This window comes from Anguilla anguilla, chromosome 3 (assembly GCF_013347855.1).
Source record: "Anguilla anguilla isolate fAngAng1 chromosome 3, fAngAng1.pri, whole genome shotgun sequence".
Classification (NCBI taxonomy): Eukaryota; Metazoa; Chordata; class Actinopteri; order Anguilliformes; family Anguillidae; genus Anguilla; species Anguilla anguilla.
Genome location: NC_049203.1, coordinates 37341122 through 37360388, shown reverse-complemented (window position 1 = coordinate 37360388; position 19267 = coordinate 37341122). Strand labels below are relative to the sequence as shown.

The 19267-nt window shown below is 42.5% G+C and overlaps 1 protein-coding gene across 3 annotated transcripts in view; it reads right to left on the bottom strand.

The window, feature by feature from the left end:
• Window positions 1-19267, bottom strand: part of LOC118222984 (protein TANC1-like) — a 150305-nt gene that overhangs the window by 13958 nt on the left and 117080 nt on the right. For all 3 annotated transcript variants that reach the window (XM_035409004.1, XM_035409006.1, XM_035409007.1), the window contains 6 exons: window positions 16391-16998; window positions 12972-13080; window positions 12225-12347; window positions 9674-9910; window positions 8895-9080; window positions 7610-7688 (listed from right to left, as the gene is read on the bottom strand). In XM_035409004.1, the coding sequence (XP_035264895.1) occupies window positions 7610-7688; window positions 8895-9080; window positions 9674-9910; window positions 12225-12347; window positions 12972-13080; window positions 16391-16998 (1342 nt within the window). The remainder of the gene's footprint in view (window positions 1-7609; window positions 7689-8894; window positions 9081-9673; window positions 9911-12224; window positions 12348-12971; window positions 13081-16390; window positions 16999-19267) is intronic.

The window sequence follows — 19267 nt, the reverse complement described above, 5'->3', positions numbered from 1 at the left end:
TACAAAACCACTTTCCAGATGACATGAATGATTGATACCTCAGTCCTGGGCATTATGACAGTACAATAATATAAGGGCGAGCTGTGCTTAGAAGCACTAAACACTACACATATTAAACAGTTCATGCAAATGGCCGACTTGTCAGTTTAAAAGTTTTCTGTTGTTATTGCCGTAGAAAGGTTCAAATGCAATACTGCCTGTTGGGCTCAGTTATATTATAAATGAAATGTCGAAATTGCATTATTTTATTAGGTACTTCATATGAAATCTCAAAGCCATCCCTTGATCTTCTGTGATATTTACTTATCCATAAGCATAATATACTGTGCTTGATACATTTTGAATGGAGCCATATTCAGAACTCGCCACTGTGCAAACAAAGCCTGATGATTAAGATGGTGTGCACACCTTCTGTGTGGAGACTTGTGTTTTAGGACACAATGTGAAGTCACAGAGATATTTAGCATTAACAGATTCTATTTGCCATTCTCCATGCATGCGGTATATTTTCCACAGCTCTTGGTTGTATCTCTTAGACAACTGCCATAAACAATGAAAAACAAGCAGCTAAACAACCTCATTATGGTTAAGGTGCAACAGGCATTGTTTTCACGCAAACCACAGGGGAATCTTGAAGAGATTAATGTGGCAAAAGTGAAAATTCCACCCTTCTGTGTGAATAGAGATCAGGGCTGATTTGCATAAGGTCTTTACGCTTTGCATATGCCCACCTGTGAAATCTAACTCTGTGCATATACCCACCTGTGAAATCTCACTCTTTGCATATACAGACCTATGAAATCTAAATGTATGCAAATACCCACCACTGAAAACAAACTGCATAAGCCCATCTCTGAAAACAAACTCTATGCATTTACCGACCTGTGAAATGTAATTCTCGATGTAACCTCTGAAAGCTAAATCTTATTTCAGACATAAGAAGTCACCTCAGCTTGAAGTCAGTGTGCAGCTAGGTATACTGTATTGTTGTGTGATGCTATTGTGTCCATCTCACAAGTTTCATGATTTCCTTTCTGTCTGATTCCACACACTGTATTTTCACGTGAAAGGTGATGATCATGGAGCCTGTGGTACGGAAACACTGGAGAACCCTTTTTGGTCTTATTGGGCTTCTGTTGACTGTGTCTGAAAACGACCCCCTTGTAATTAGGTTTATGGATGAGATCTGTACGATTTCCAGTGTGTTGTGTCCTAGCTTGAGGCCTGCCACAAGACAGTCCTTATTAAAGCATAATTATCTCAACTGACCTTTTCCTCACCACCAAATAAAACAGCTAGGGGTGAATTAAATACAGATATTGGATCATGCCTCTTTCTACACTGTCCGTAGAGGGGCGTGTAACAGACTAGTGGAGAATTAATGTTATTTTCCCTCCCTGAAATTGAACTTTTCATTTCTTTACTGGAACAATTGTGGGATGAGAGATCTCTCCCTGCTGCATGTGTTTTAAATAGCGTGGGATTTTTTGCCATAGAATTTCTCTTCAACCACCAGGGCACACACTTCTTATTTTGAGCATTTCATTTAATGAGATGCAGATACATGCTGCAATGCGCCATATAAAATAATTGGTTAAGTTACTGTAGAAAAATGCATTAAGACATGTTTGTTTTTTACAGATCATGTATTTAAATTTTTACAGCATTTCTAGTTAAATTGTTTTTGGTCAATTTGTTGAACAAATGTTGAAACAAGGCTGCAGAAATTAATATTTTCATTGTGAAGCAGCAATATTCCTTTTCACTGCCGGTTTACTAGTCCCTGGTTCAATTATAAAAATTGATTCCATAATGCTGAAAAGACAAACAGCTCTGATGTAAGGCTAAAATGCAAAACCAATTAAGCTACATTTTGTATATTACTACCCTAATAATTAAAGCAAAAGCAAATAACTAATAATAAGGATAAGCCATGTAAAGGAAAATCAAAAGCAAAGGTACATAGCTAGCTATGCTCAGCAATCAAAAATTACATGCAAGTTAACTTGCATTTTAGTTCAAACAGGCCCTCTATAGGTCATAGCCTAAAGGTCCTCATATTAAATGTCATGACAAACCACACCCTAGGAGGCACATAAATATGTTTATAATCTATAATCATTATCATCACAATACTTATAATGAAGGGTTCCTGTCACAGATCAACTGACTGCGTTGAATCATCATTGTCATGTTTTTTGAAGTGGGTTCTTCATAGATTTTTCCTTCATCTTTCTGACTAAAACATCTTTTTAATATAATTTAGTTGTTTGGTTGAAAACAAGGAGAGCCGCCATCATTCTGCGCCCCAGTACTCTCCCATATTAGTTTGCCTTTCCCACGCAGACATGAAAGTCCTCTCTACACTCATCAAAGAAGCATTCCAGCCTCTGAGGATATAAAACCTCCCTTCAGCTTTCAGTGACAAAGCTCATTATGAAGGGCCAACTTGGTCCCTGGGACATCATAAGGGGGACGGTCCTTTTAAGATTTTACAGCGGATATATATGCCAAGGCCACATAAAGTAGGATTAAAGAGAACCTTTCTTGTAATGGTCTAGCCTCACCATTTTAAGGCAATTTGCTTCTGGAACAGCAACTGTAAAAGGACCAGGAGGCACAGAGACATAGTTCACATTCACATTTCATCAGCCACTGCGACATTATGTTGGTCTGAAAATGTCAAAGAAAAGGATGATTTACAGAAACTAGCAACCAGGGTTTTCAGATGACCGTTTCAGAATAATCCATATTTTGAATACATAGTCAAAAATAGCTAATATTCAACTTTGTCACATGAACAGCAGAAAAATAATGTTTAATTTTCTTAAATGTGCTATTTTTGTATAAGGAATTAAATGTTCTAATTCTAATTCTTGGCGTGTGCTTCTAAAGATTGTGACTGATATAAATGTTTACATTCATATCAACTAGGAAGAAACAACATCAAAAAACGATTAATTTTGTTCTCTACTCTACCCATTTGCAGCACCACTTTTGGGAACCACAGATCTGCTGTTTCAAGCTTGCCCTTAAGGGTAAAACCATCTTCCACTGAGAAGACCTTTAGGACCTGCATTTCGCTTCATGTTCTGCTCAAAGAAAAATCCAGAAAATCCCCCATGACACACATAGAAATTATGTTTATGGTTCTGCCTCCTCAATGCATTGTCACATTACCAGTAATTACCTGCATTTTAGCTTCACTTGTCGGGCTCATAAACTACATTAATTCAGGTCATAAGCTTCAGTACTATGAGCATGACCAAGTCGACACTTGAGATAAACGTGAGATACATCTGTTCAACTTCTGGGAATGTACTAAGCTAATGTTTCAGCAGAAAAGTAAAACATTCTCCCTGTTTACAATCTACCAATGTAACACTACCAATCAGTTTTGCAGGATTTTTTGCACGTACGCATCTGAATCAACCAATCTCACAAATAACTAGTCTCACAAGTGATGTGTCCTTCCTTGTTTACTGGATTTTCTCTTGCCCATCTGGAATCAACATTTGTGCCTCTTGAGTCACCACTGTGCCACATGTACCCTCAGCGTGGGGCACTGCAGCTGGTGCAGTCAGCCTGCTAGCCTTTTCCTCACTATGCACTTACAGTATTAGGACCTGCAGGAGAGCTAGCGCAGATATGAAGAGAGCAGGAGCTAATACAGTGGTGACCCTATGCATCAAGGCAGACTTAAACCCATTCTTACTCCAGTACAGTTGTTCACAGCTGCCTGATGAAAGCTGGGCCTGGTCCTGGCAGAGTGCTTTATTGTATCTTTGGAAAGATATGACACATTAAAATTAAATGAATCAATAGACCTGTCACTTTTCTTGCCAGTATAAAAAAAATCACTTCTCTTGTCATATTGCACACATTAACAGAACTTAATCTGGAATTAAGTCATCATATTTAGTACTTGGTTGCAAATCCTTTGCATTCCATGACGGCCTAAAGTCTGAAACCAATATACATCACCAAATACTGGGGATTTTTCTGGGGATTTTTGCCTTCAGTCTTGTCTTCAGCAAGTGAAGCGTATGTTCAGCTCAATTCACGACAGGTGATTGACTTGGCCAGTCAAGAGAAATCCACCCTTTGACCCTGAAAAACTCCTTGGCTGCTGTAGCAGCATGTTTGGGGTCATTGTCCTGCTGCAAGGTGAAGTGGTGTCCAATGAGTTTTGAGACATTTTGTTGAATCTGAGCATATAAGGTGATTCTGTACACTTCAGAATTCATCCTGCTGCTACCATCAGCAGTCACATCATCAATAAAGGAAAGTGAGCAAGTTGCTCATAACACTACCTACATCACATTTCACAGATGAGGGGGGTGCTTTGGATCATGAGCAGTTCCTTTCTTTCTCAATACTTTTCTCTTTCCATCACTTTAGTAAGTTTTAAGGTTAACACTTATGTGATCTGTCCATACTACTTTGTTCCAAATCTCTACAGTTCTTTTAATGTACTTCTTATCAAATTCTATCCTGGTTGTTCTGTCCTTGAGGTTTACCAGTGGCTTGCATTTTGCCATGAACCCTCTAGGTTATGCTCATGTAGTCTTCCCTTTATGGTGGTCTGTGACACGTATATACCTATGATATGTGTTTTTCTATCTTGGCGGGTGTTCTTGACTTATTCTACAGTTGAAAAGGGGTTTTTCTTCACTATTGAAAATATTCTTTGGTCATCCACTACATTGGTCTTCTGTGGTCTACCAGGTTATTTGCTATGCAGAGCTCTTTTGTGTATTACAATTTATTCTGATTTTTCAGCCTCATGATAGTCTGCTTCGCTGGCACTGACACTTATTTGGTCCTTATGTTGAGAGACAACAGCAACAGGCATGCAAATCCAGCTTTCTTATGCATGAACTAATGATGCAAAGACACGCAGCTGGCCGAGAAATAGCTGAGCAGCCAATTGTCCAATTGCTTTTGGCCTGCTAAAATGGGGGACTCTGTATAAAAATGGGTATAATAATTCCATCACAGCTCACTCAATATAGATGTAAATATGCTCAAATTAAAGCTGACAGTCTGAACTTTAACCTCACATTCATTGTTTTATTTCAAATCAAATGTGCTGGAGTACAGAGCCAAAACAACAAAAATGTGTTCCAATATTTTTCCTTTAACTATGTATATATTTGCTACTGTTGGGTTCTTCTGACCATCCCATCGTCACCCAGCATCTGCTGGGTCTGTAAAACCTTTGTTTTACAGAAAGAAATATCTTCTGTGGTCCATCCACAAACAGACTCTGCTCTGACCCATAATGGGTTGGTTCACTCTTCAAGAGTGAAGAAAAAGTACATTGACCTATGCTCTCAACCACAAAAAACTCAGCTTCCAAATGCCCAACCTTTAAGCTACACCAGTCCGGTGTATTAAGAGGCATTATCACAAACAAACACTCACACAGAAAAACGCTCTATTCATACGGGGACTACTTTTCTGATGTCTCCAAGGTATTCTGTGACTTTAAGTTTCCTGAGTGTAGTGTATCCCAAAGCACACTCACTGGTCTCCAGGTACTACTCCACCATTTCCAACGGTTAAAGGCAGCCAATTATATGGTTCCATCTACAGATGTTTTCTGAATATCTTCTATGAGTCTGCTTCCTTGCAAAGCAGTTTCAAAATTGCATATAGTAAAACACCACATATCGGCTTTTGGCTGGCATGCCCAGGCAAAGCTGGCACTCCACGTAGCCATGTGCCCCATCCAGCTCTTATGCAGTCTGGAATCCTGACTGCGGTCGATATTCCCAAAGACGTTGCGTGCATTACCATAACATCATCCACGGAAGGAATTTTAAGTCAGCAGAGCATTTGTTGCCTCATTGCTCAATAGTGGGTCCTCTGATAGATCGGGAATCTGTGGGCTGTGGACCTGACTGCATCAGCAGTATACCACATGCAGTCTCACAGCTTTCTGTGTCTGCGCACTTCAGACTTTGGACTGCAGAGTGAAAAGAGGCAGCGGTGTTCTAGAGACGCATGTGTTTGGCACGTTATGCGCTACCAAACAGATGCATCGCAGACGTTGCATCAGGGAAATTGTAAAATGAGATTAAAATGTGGGATGAAAATTAATTTAACTATAATCAAAGTTCTATTGAAATAAACGGCAATACCCCACGGCTGACACATTCCAAACGGTATTCAAGTGGCTGCATGGTGTCCTTGAGCCACAACATAAGTGAGTTCACCAAAGAAAGGTTATGCACTAAACTACATCCCTTCACCAAAGGAACAGCCACAGCAGCAGGTTATTAAGGCCAAGGAAAACCATCCAGAGGGAAAATTTGTTTCTCAGCATGGTCTAATTTCTTTTTCAGGGGAAAAAATGATCACACCAGGATGCTCTTTGTCTGAATTGATTCTCTAAAAATCACACCGGAACAATACACAAACATGCAAATTAGAAAACAAAATGAGATGCCTATAAAATAGGAGAAATGCATCTCTCAACAGAATGTTTCGCTTGCTGTAATGTTTACTGTCGAGTTATGTGGCAGATATGTATTAATGAAGAACAAGACTAGGCAAGCCTTGTTCAGCCAGACCCTTGAGCCCGTTCCAGTTTCTGTCTGTCAGAAACTGGAACCTTTGACCCATGACTTTTTGTCCATAAATTGTACTGGACCCTCTTATCGTGTAGGTTCCAGAAGATACCTGCTCTTCATATAAAGTCAAAATTATTTCACTTTTTAATAATATGTTCTAATCAATAACAGTCTATGAATCCAAGGTATAGTGAGTACTATACCATGCCATATCTAAACAAGAACTCTCGCTATCGATAGTCAAGTAAGCTAGCTTCACTATTAAATGGGTGTTAGCTAAGTAGCTAGTTTGCCATTGTTAAGCTTTCAGCACACCATTATATGTTAACTATTTATAACTAGCCATTGAGCTATAATATTGAAACTAGTTTGCTAGCGAGTGAACTAGCTTTTGGGTCTTTTTAACTCATCAAAGAAATACACAATGTGCTGTAGGCTATTAACATAATAACAGCTAGCTACATGGAACACAAACACCATTTCATGTCCAGAGTACTGCGAGAGTGAGAAAGTGGCTCATGCACCTCTCTTAGAGGTCTAACAGATATGGAGCTCTTCTTCCTTGGGTGCTGATAAAAATCGAGGATTTTCAGTTTTGATGTTTGCAATAAACCAAGACAAATAGTTGGAACGGGTCATAATGGACGTTCTGTGTGACTGAAGGTACAGTGTGAACTGATAAAACCTGTATGATGCAAAAAAAAAACAACAACACATATACTCACTTAGGGCATGGAGAGCCATACAGAGCTGCAGACACTCCATCATGATAAAAGCCTAAATAAGCTAGGGCCCATTTCCAGTCAGGGGAAACAAGAAAACAGGGACCTCTTTGTCTAAAGATTTCAGAGAAAAATATTGATTTGAGCAAATATGAAAGGACACTGAGGAAATACGGGCAAAGAAGAGGCACAGAAAAGAGGACCAGACAGGGCCTACATGGGACACTGCGGCGCACTAGCTGATCGATTTAGCCAGGGGGGCGCGAGTTGTGACATGGCCACTGTCAAAGAAAAGGAGAAAACACCTACCTGTCTCACCCCACAGGGAGTCATAACCGTCAATCTGCACCATGTGCTCATTATTCAACGCCAGCAAGCTTCTCACAACCTGCCAAACAGAAAGCCTTCATTAACAACCCGCGATTGCGGCGTAAAACACAAAGTAAGCAGTCAAGGATTTACATGGCGCGCTGGATATATCACAGAGGGGCCGTAGCGATGAGACACATCGAGCCGATCGATGAAACGACGCCCCGTAAATCATATTCCCGAGCATATGATGAATGAGCGTCTCTGAGCCAAAGTGCTGACGTGTAACACTTTGACTGGGGCTCCTCTAAATAGCGTTTGGCTAATCCTATAAATATCCTACCGTTCACCTTTCTCGACTTCCCTTGCTCCCCGAGGTCCTTTGGTCACGTACGTTATTTCAGAATGTGTAGTAGGTTGCCTGTGTTGCCAGGGCTGTTAATGATGTTTATACAGCTGTTTATACATGGTATCAATGTGTGGGGAAATACAGCCCTGCAGTGTGATGCACAGTAAAATATTAAGAGTTAAATCCACTCAGATACAGTACATTTGATCCCTGAGGGGTTCACATAAATCCTGCGGAGAGTTAAATGTTCTCTCAAACATTTTACTGTGTGCAACAGCAGAAATTTGTGATGTGCAGATATGGTGTGTTTTGGTGATGAGTCTATATGCATTTCTATGATCTGTGTTTTGGTGATGTGTCGGTGTCTCAGTCATGTGTCTGTATGTATTTTGGCAATGTGTCAGAGTGTCATTCATGTGTCTGTATGTTTAGTTGATGTGTTGTGAGCATGTTTTTGAAGTGTTGGTGCGTGTGATGACACACGTGGCTCCAGCTTGTGTGTGTCCATGCCCATGCATTAGTGAGTGTATCAGTGAGTGTGTCGCTGCCCGTGCATTAGTGAGTTTGTCAATACCTGTGTATTAGCAAGTGTGTCAGTGAGTGTGTTGATACCCGTGCATTAGAGAGCATGTCGATACTCGTGCATTAGTGAGTGTGTTGATACTCGTGCATTAGTGAGTGAGTCAGTACCTGTGCATGAGGGAGTGTGTTGATACCCATGCATTAGTGAGTGAGTCAGTACCTGTGCATAAGGGAGTGTGTTGATACCCATGCATTAGTGAGTTTGTCGATACCTGTGGATTAGTGAGTGTGTCCATACCCGTGCATTAGCGAGTGTGTCGATACCCGTGCATTAGTGAGAGAGTCAGTATCCATGCCTTAGTCAGTGTGTCGGGGGCCCTGCATTACTGAGTGTGTCGGTGTGTCTGTGCCCACCTGTGTGTGACCCATGCTGGAGGCAGCGATGAGAGCCTGCTGCAGGGCCTTGTTCTTCCGATCACAGTCCTGCAGCCGGCCCTCGGGGGCCCACTCCTGCTCCAGCAGGAAGCGCACAATGTCAGGGTGTCCCCTGAGGGCAGCATGGACCAGGGCACACTGACCGGTCTTATCCACATGGTCAGCCTGTGGGACCAGAAGCAATTTCAGTAAACCCTCAGGGAGTTTTAAAAATAAAATACAATATACAACAATATGTACCACACTGAGTAATATAGCAAGTACAGCATGTACCCTGCTTGAATCAGTCCTAAATCGTATTTCCTTTTAGATTTGGAGAGTTCCAAAGTGGTTTTAAAAGTTACAACCTTGAGTTGGAGTTCCTATTTAAATGTGCTTTTTTTCCTTTTGTTTTGTGTTCTCCTTGATTATGTTATAAATAATATTCACATAAAGTATGAAGCTTTGTCACAGTAGATTGCAAGCTGGTTCATTATCTTTGTAGCAATAACCACAAGTAATATCATAATTGTCCACTGTCTAATACAAATAGCCTTTTAACATTTCACATGCAGACTAAATGAAAATATATTACACAACAAATAATGTTTGAATTTTCTAGGCATCCAGGCTCAATTATCTTGTCATATTAACTTTGTAAGTCACACTGAACAAAAACATCAGCCAGATAAATGAGTAAATAAACGACAATAAGGAAGTGAGACTCGGGGCCCTGAGAGCTTGTGAGAAACAAAAGCGGCCATTCGGGTCGGACCGACCTTGGCTCCCCTCTTGCACAGCAGGCTGACCAGGCCGAGGTGACCGGCGGCGGCGGCGAAGCAGAGCGGGCTCATCCCGTGCTCCGAGGCCCCCTCCACGGCGGCCCCGAAGTCCAGCAGCAGGGCCGCCATCTCCTGGTGGCCCAGGTGGCACTGCACGCACAGCACCGGCGCGTTGTTCAGGGCCTCCGTGCGGTAGTTGGCGCTCGCGCCGCCCAGCAGCAGCAGACGGCTCACCTGGGACGTAGGATACGTGACGTCATTCCCTTTGGTCCCCTCGAAGCTTCGCGCAGGATTTACAGAATACTATCTGCAACTATACACGTTATGGTTTTTTTCCCATCGCGATAACATTGCATTACATTTATTTAGCAGACGCTTTTATGCAAAGCGACATACAAAAGTGCATTTCATGGTCATTGGAACAACTACAAAACACAGGTTTTATAAGGTACAATACTCATTTCGTACAGCTACTTATAGCCAAGAACACAGTTCAGTTCACGCCGTGAACATAATACTGACTTAGCTTATGCTAAGTCAAACTAGGGGGAAGAACAAGCCACAATATTAGGACAAAAATACAAATTACAAAAAGTGCTGGAATGGGGGTACATGTAACATGAGTGCCATGAAAGGAGGGATTTAAAGTGAAATGATTCACAGATTGGTGGCAGTTAGTCCAGGTATAGTCTGGAGAGATGCGTCTTCAGACCACGGCGGTGATGTTTCTGTGCCGTTGCCTGGGCATGACCGCCTGCCTTTGAGAACCGAGCGAGCCCTTCCTTGGCGGCTCACAAACAGCCGTCGGTTGCCGCGGGCCCGGCAGTCGGTGCATCCTGTCTGCCATCGATGGCGAGACTCCAGAGCCCAGCCTTCTCCGACCCGCTCCCATACTGACGTGAGACCGGCTCCGAGGCGCGCCGTACATCCAGCCAGCGGGGTGTGAGAGCGCGTCCGCTGGGACCAGGGGGGGAAGGGGGCTGGGGGGGGGGAGAGAGATTGCGCTGCCCGCTGGAGCAAAGCCACCCTCTTTCCCGCCGCGGTGAGGCCCCACCAGACAGATCCATCTCTGCTGCCGCGGCAAACCAGGGCGCCGTTTAGGAAAGGCGCTCGGGCAGAACGAGGCATATCTCAGGATAAAACGGCGGATAAATTGGCAGCGATCTGTTTCCAGACATCAGAGTGACTGTAAATTCCGATGGGGATATTTTGTAATAAATATAACTAAAGCCAGAGCAACAAGCTGTTTTAATACCTTTTCTTAAAGCACTTGGATGTGTCGCAGGAAATAATATGGTGTCAGATCTGTTGTAATTTCACCCACCGACATACTGATAAAAGCTTTTTTAATTGACCACAAATGATATAACTCCACTGATAATTGGTTAAATGACCACATACCAATGTAGCATCACCTTGAATGACCTCCAGTGGCACCTCATTTAGGACCTTTCACAACACCATATTGTTGGTAAAAGCAGAAAAAGAGCTGATATAGTCCTTTACCATGTTTCACAACAATATCAGGAACCTCTGTGGGAACTGAGGCATTGATCTGCCGCTCCATCTCCCCTGACTTGCAGGAAAATGAAAAAAGCAATTGGTCTTCCCCTCTAAGTAAACACTTCACTTGTTCAGGGAAGTGAAGTGCCAACATTGCAGAAAACTAAACAAAGGCTACAGGGAGGCTGTAAAGGGTGGTGTAAAACACAGCAGATTGATAGTAAAATGGTCAGGGAGATGTCAGAAAAACCTTTAGAAATAGAACAGTCCCCACAAGTAACATTCAAAAGTAAGCTGAGGACCTCCAGTAAATTAATTCTGTGTGAACAGGGATCAGGGTTAATTGTAATCACTAAAGGGGAAACCACTGGCTGTTTTTTTTAGTAGTTAAAACTACTAATTTGCACTAATAACTCACCTGTCCTCAGATGTTTTTTTGACATACACCAGACCCTGCAAACAATTCAACAATAAAAACCCAGTAGAATCATTAAGATGGCCCTCTGCTTATTAAAGTATTGCTAAATCATCTAAAATAACCACCTAAAAATAACCACCTAAAAAGCCCTTACAATTACTTACACTAGCAGAGCTTTTGAACACAGCAAGCATAAAAATAATAGATTAGTGTTTCCCTGCGACCTGCAAAATATTTCCGCCTATTTGGAGTAACATTTTATTTTTATCAGGAATGGCCTTGACGTCAGAGGGCAGGGATTCCTGGAACAGACAGTCCTCATGAATAAACATTGAAAGTGCATTACAGGAAGCACCCAGAACTCAGAGTGAAAAGAGAAGGTCAAAGCACATAAATCACACTTATTTCTGTTCACATGACAGGTGCTGATAATAGTAAATGCAAATATGTCTACAGCCAGGGCAGTTATGGGTCAATTATGCCAGAAAGAGTATTTCACAAAGGTTTTTATAATTTTTAAAAGTTGGGGGGAAAGGGGGGAGTCCCATTTAGTGTGTAATGACAACACAGCAGCTGTATGGTATGTGAGAACACCTCTCAAATCCCTCTTGGCATGAGGGCCCTCACCTTGATGTTGGGCGTGTACAGGTTCCTCAGGGAGGCCAGGGCAGCCGACAGGCCGTCAGTGCTGGAGCTGATCCACAGAGCCTGCAGAATGCTGGACGACACGCCCGTCTTCTTGCTCTGACCCTGAGGACGAACACCAAAGCCCTGCTGAGCACCCTTCACCCACAGCACAGGACATTACAGCCTACCAGCGCTCACGTTTCCCATTCTCTATATGGCGATGACATTTCTCACATATCGCAAAAATCTCTGGTATATTTGTTTTCATCCTGAATATGCAAGAAAGTAAAGCCCTTCTAAATACAATATGACTGTTTGCATAATTTTTCATAGCGCTGCCTGAGCTAGATTAACAAATTTACAGCTCATCATTTATACATTTGCAATAAATCCTTTACATTTCCCAGTGTGAATAGCTCCACCCAATATAGGCCCAGGCATGTTTTTTTGATGGAAATTTATGTGTGACCTCATATTGCCTAAATTTCATTTGAGCTAGCATTGTCTAGCTACATAATGCAGGACCACTGCAAAACACAGTTCCCTTTTTATTTGAGTTTTTCCTTATTTACTTTGGAATTCCATATTTGTGTGCTTGAGTTTGTGATTTCCTGTGTCAATTCTGGATGAATGTGCCCTCCTCTAAGATTGCAGCTTTGTGGATGCCAATCTGATGCAGCTGAGCAAAGCAAAAAAACTGTGGAATTGAATTGAATTGGATTATTTGTGAGCTACCGTTTACCGTACCTTGAAAATATGTGCTTTCAGGATATGATGGCCAAGTTCCATGGTTTGTTGACGGTTCAACTTCCCCTCTCTCCGGGACAGCATGAAGGCCGTGAGGGCGTGGCCACTCCTGTGGAGACAAACGTTTTTAGCCAACTGGGAAAGAAAATATGCAACAACCTTAGCCTAGTCACTGTCACAAGCAATTCTTTAGGACAGTGGAATGATTAAATACAGAAGCCATCCTAGTCCCTTCTTTGTCCTAATAATTTTAAAATTATTTTTAATGTGTAAATCACACACATCTTTATACATCAATCTATTATATATAAATAACGCAACATGGTGCACTCCTGGCATGAGATGAATCACCTTTCACAAGGTCAGGCAACTTCTGGGAAGCCAGTGCTTGCTGTCTTCAAGGGAAAGCTTTCCGTGTGTTTATTAAGACACAATAACTGCAGAGATTTTTCACTTATTCACTCAAAGCATGCTGACAGCTGAATCTCATTTAGACTGCCTCCCCACACCAACAAGTAAGAGTGCGGGAGAAGAAGGCTGAATGCAGGTCTTGTGAGAGCACTGGTGGAGAGGCTTTCTTTAGTGTTAATTAAGGGAGAACTTCATTAAAAGTCCACGCATGGATGACCCATGCTTTTTCTCAGGACAGGAGCTTCCATTAAAACACACATTTATTTTCCTGCTTTTTAAAGACAATAACAAGGAGCCACAGGGAGCTTTTTTACGTTTCATTTCTTTAATTCATATCACTGTTTGTTTTTCTTTGGGGTTTTAATGAGGGCACTCACTGGGTTGGGAGCAACACAATGAAACAGGGTCACTCATTCCTGCAGAGGGTATGGAAAGGTGAATAACTTCCTTGTTTTGAAGACCAGAGACATAGGAAACAGCCATCCCTACTTCTAAGAGCACACAAATAATGTAAGTATAATAATAAGTGAATAAGTTTATAATGAGCACTGAATCTCAGTTATGCACAGAATATATTGGAACAATATTTCTTGCGATTTCCTTTTCAAATCCCTTTGAGCTCAGATAAAGCACACAACAGATTGCCTGTTAATATTTCAGTTAAATATGCATACATATTTAACATAATAATTCTCATTACTGTTTAAAAGACATCAAACAAATTCCCTGTTGGTGTTTGCATCTATTTATCCTCAGAAACCAATTGTGAAAAAAAGATTTTGCTGGTTGTTTTCATGTTATGGCTATTAAAAAGCAAAGCTTGCTATTACAAGTTTGTCAGTATAAATGGCTAAGTTGATAAAATCTCCACACCTTCATTTCTCTGCTGAAAGCCTACCTCTGATGACCACATTCATTATTTTCTGGATGAATATTCAAGGGCAAGACCATTTATATTGTGGAGTGTTAGTATTGGAAGGGTGTACACATCAGAGCTCCACAGACCCTATCTGTGATGTCAGTTTAGCCCTAATGTGCAATAGCCTACCTCCAGACTTTAAGTATTCTCTCTTCTGGAGCTTCATTGGGAGGCCTGACACAAAGCCGAGACGGCTAAGGAACTGCAGATTGCTATTCAATTAGTTTCTGAGTGTTGTTTATGGAAGGAGTCATGTAAACAGCCAGCCTGAATAGGCACAGGGAAATCAATTTCACTGAACATCGCTCGGTTTCCCTGGGTGCTAAGCCTATCCATCTGATCCGCCTGATCCCTCCAAAGGCAGACAGACAGGTATTGGACCTACGAGGCTTTGCCTCACAATCCCTCTGCTCCTGCCAAATCAGGATTCTCTCTGTTCATCCCGATTCGCTCCAGAATGGGGGACAAAATGGCTTGTCTTTTTCAGTTTGAGAAACATTTTTTCACAATGAAGAAAAGTGTCCTGAAGAAATGGAACAACCTCTTTTCTCTCTTACTCTATTCCCAGGAAGAACAGTACAACACAAAGAAACTCAAAACAAATACATGCCAAGTACCACACGCCCCCCAAAACTCCATAATTAAACAAAAGTTGAGTAACAGCGTTTTAAATGGCGTAAGAGGCTGTAACAACAGTTCAGAAAAAGTTTGAGAACTGAACACCTACAATTTTCTTTGCATGTTCTTAACTCGTGCATTGTTCATTTTTAAATGTCATTCTGGAATGCTCACTTGGTTGTTTTGCTTGTTTATTTTGCAGCAGAAGAATTACAAGCTGTCTACATCTCCCTGGAGCCACAGTCCATAAAGATTAAAACAGGAAATCAATAGCAAATACTGCAGTTCCTTAACAATTCCGTTATTCCTCCCAGACCTAAATATAAACAGTTGATGCGTTCCCACCATCTTATCTCTCTGTGGAATCGCTCAGGGTGAAGGACAGAGAGGCCAGCTCTACGGCTTGCATTCAGAAATCCCACGCTACCCATCTGTCACTAGAGTGCTGCTGTACACTGAGGCAGAGCTGGCCTTGACTATTTTTGCTCAGAACACATAAGTCCTCATTCTATTACTTTTTAAATTATATAAAAACAAGATGGTACATTATATGTGCTAAATCTTTCTCATGAGGTTCCTAAGAGGGTCAAGCATTAAAGGTGTGTGGACTGCGGCCTATTAGCTTAAACATTAGAACTGAGTCCATTTGGGGTACATGATGAAGCAATTATGACCAGGCACCTGCAGTCGTGGGACGCAATTGGCTTCGTCCCGCCAGGGATGAATTGGGCTTAAGTCGACCAAGGCTCTTCTATGGAGTGAAACCACTGCCTTTAATACGAGAGAGCAAAAACATGGAAAGAGTGCAGAAAAGAACTGAGAAGCAAGAGCAGAACTGAGATGCAAGAGCGCAGATTCACGAGAAGCAAGCACAGAACTGAGAGCACAGTTGTTGTTTCTACGCTCTTTCCTTGTGTTTTGCACTCTCGTATTAAAGACAGTGATGGAACTCCATATGCTTCTGGTAGCAAAAGCATTAGCTCCTTCCAATGATGTACGGGATCCCCACAGGCTATTGGCTGTTGTCAATGAAAGATTGTCTCCCCTCTGATTGGTGCCAGATTTCCTGTTGTACTTTGTGGCCCAAGGCGCACAGGAACAGGTGCATCAACAGTAACTCTACATGTACAACAGAAGATTCCAAAATGGGGGGGACCAGGGGACGAAGCTAAAATACATGAAATAACACTATCTCAGGTGACAAGTGGTGCAGTCCATATGGTAGCAGATTCTATAGCAACATGCGAATCCTCCCATGTGGGCAGGACTCAATCCCCACCAGAGCACTTTCAGGTCCCTTCACTATCTGTGGCCCTCTTTGCTTTCTCCCTGTCTGAATAAATCAGAAAATACAAAAGGAGTGCGACCTCCCCCAAATTACTGGAAGTAGCATTTTGATCCTAAAAATGGTTGCTATTTTACCAGGACTGCCTGCCCCTCGGACTGCAGTGGGAACACTGAGGAGGCTCACCTGGGGTCACAAAGGAAGTCCATGCTCTCGCCATCCGCCCTCCACACCAGCCATTCGCGGAAGGAGGGGTGGCAGAACATGCGGCTGTTGTCCCGCCTTCGAATCAGGAAGCAGGAAAGGGTCTCCATCCGCTGCTGGAAGTCCTCCCACTCCAGCTCCCCCTTCACCCGCCCCGCGTTGACGGCCTGGTAGAGCTGCTCGTCTGTCAGCGGGTGCAGCGACGCCAGCGCCACGTTAAGGATGGGCATCATGCGCTCGAAGGAGGAGTTGGCGTCAAACATGATGTTGCACTGCAGCAGGTAGAGCTCGGCCAACGAGACGGGCACACCCTTGTAGCTGTCGCTCTTGATGACCAGGTGACCCTTCTCAAACAGGTCCAGGGTCAGCTTCAGGTACAGGTAGGATCCCAGGCTGTGTGCAACCAGGTGACTACTCAGGTTGTTGACGGCGGTGTCGTCGGCCTTGCCATTGAGCGAGATGTTGGTCATGATCTCCTTGCTGTTGTCAACTCGATGCTGGACGTAAGCTTTGAGGTCCTTCTCGATATCCTGGTTGTCCGGGAAGTCATCCAGAGATATCTTGGAAAATGGCAGCAGGCTGGTGATCTCCTGTGAAAGAAGGTTAATCCCAAGGTCAAGGAAGAATTGTGTAATCATTTGAACACACTGAACACAGAAAGCAGTTATAGCACGTGCTGACTTGCTGACTATATTAAACGTGTTAAAACTGTATTCAAAAAATGAAATATGTTTTGTTTTTGTGATGAATAAACAGCTGCAAGTTCATCAGAGAGGGTTATCTAGTTAAGTGTAGTGAAATTCAATACATTTTCAGCTCTGCTATAAAAGTAATGAAAGATCATGAGCTATGCACATAGTGTTTGAAAAGCATCATTTTCTTATTCACTGCAGATGCAATGCAGAACTAAATAAATTGATCACAATAAGGCATGACTTCCTATGTTCTGGGTATTTCTGGTTACTCCAAGGTCACTGGAGTACATGGTGGTGTCTTACAAACAAAGGTTTCAGAGACAGGAAGCGTGACACAAGCTACGTCTATGGGGACTCTCCACCATCTACACCACACTTTACACTGTGCTCGGCACAGAGCCAGCAAATCAATACACTATAATCCTCCAACCCCTACTACAGTGCAGGTGGGGAAAACTGCGACTGAGAGATAACTCCTTCATCTAATCACCTCAACTAAAGGTAGAGAGAGACAGAGAAAACCCTGAGCAACAGAGGAGCCAGTGACGCTGCCCTCCCCCCCTCCACACACAGCTCAAAGTAAATAATGATGTACTGAGGAAACTGGTTAGTCAAGGAAAATGACAATCCCTGTTCCTTCATTTGGCAGGCAAAGAACTGATTTGATGATCCCTCCAGCTGTCGCACTTCATTAGGAATTAATATGTTTGCGCTGAAACCACAAATGCCCAGTTTCATCCCATACATAAATCCACTGAATTGTTAGAAATGCAGGTAATTTTGGCGAATGGTGGCTAAACATAGAAAACAGTCAAATGCTGCCAGCTACAGTCCCTGGTCCGAGTTCTGGAAACACTGTGATCCCATCCCTATACCCCCAGGCCACCTATACCTCCATCCTCACATTCATCTCATCCATGTCCACTAGATATGTCCCCCCAGTCTTTGAACAAGCTTGTCTCCTGCAAAAAAAGTCTTGACCCTTCTGTCATCCATAACTACTGTCCTGTCTCTCTCCTATCCTATCTCTCTAAAACCCTTAAGTGTGTTCTTTTTAACTAACATTTTCACACTCATAACTAGCTCATAGACCCTCAGCAGCCTGGCTTCAAGGCTGGCCACTCAACAGAGGCAGCCTGCCTTACAGTCAGTGAGGACCTCCACTCTGCAAAGGTGCCTTTTCTCTCCTCCATTTCTGCAAAATTTGACACAGTAGACCCCCACCTTCTGCTGTCTTCCCTGAATTCCTTGGGGATCTGCTGCACAGCTGGTTCGCTTCCTGCTTTGATATTTGCTGTGGCAGGTTGCATGGCTGGGCACTGCTTTTGGACCTCACAGCCTTCTTATAGGTGTCCCCCAGAGTTCAGTCCTTGGTCCTCTCCTCTTTTCCTTATGAACTAAGTCTCTCTAAGTTCAGTGTTTTTCCTCACATAGTCTGTCTCATCACTGCTACACTTTCTTCCTTCATGATCATTTAAAAAAAAAAAAAAAAAAAAAAAAAAAAAAAAATTTTTTGGTTCAGACTATCTTGTTTCTCCTTACTGTATGCTACTATAGTAAAGGCTTTTTATCTACATTTTATTCAATGGACTTAAGTGGACTTGATCCTGAGTTTGGTTACACTGTTGTAAGTCGCTCTGGATAAGAGCGTCAGCTAAATGCCTATAATGTAATGTAATGTAATGTAATGATACAATGGTCTCAGCATACATTTTAACTAGCCTATAAGACATCTTTAGCTGAATGGGAAACAACTGCCTAAAGCCCAGCTTAGTTGAAAAAGAGATGTTATACTTCCCCTTGCTTGACCCTGGACTGTTCCACAGTGTCAGACTCTTTGTCTTCAATCTGGGAGTGGTACTGGACAACAAACTGTCCTGTACATCAGTCATGATGATTTTCCCTGTAAAATATCTGGAACATCCACCCATTCATTCAGCACCTATTCAATCCTGCTCTTGGTCCAGATGCTGGTCATTTCCCATCTGAACTACTGTAACTCCCTCTTCACTGGCTCCCTGCATCTACCATCAGAATTTTGCAGCTCATCCCCAATGCTGCCACTCGCCTCTTCTACAAGCATCCCAGATATGTCATTGCCCTTCTCCCCTCCCTCCCTCCATTGGCTGCTGACATCAGCGTGTATAAAATTCTAAACCCTGGT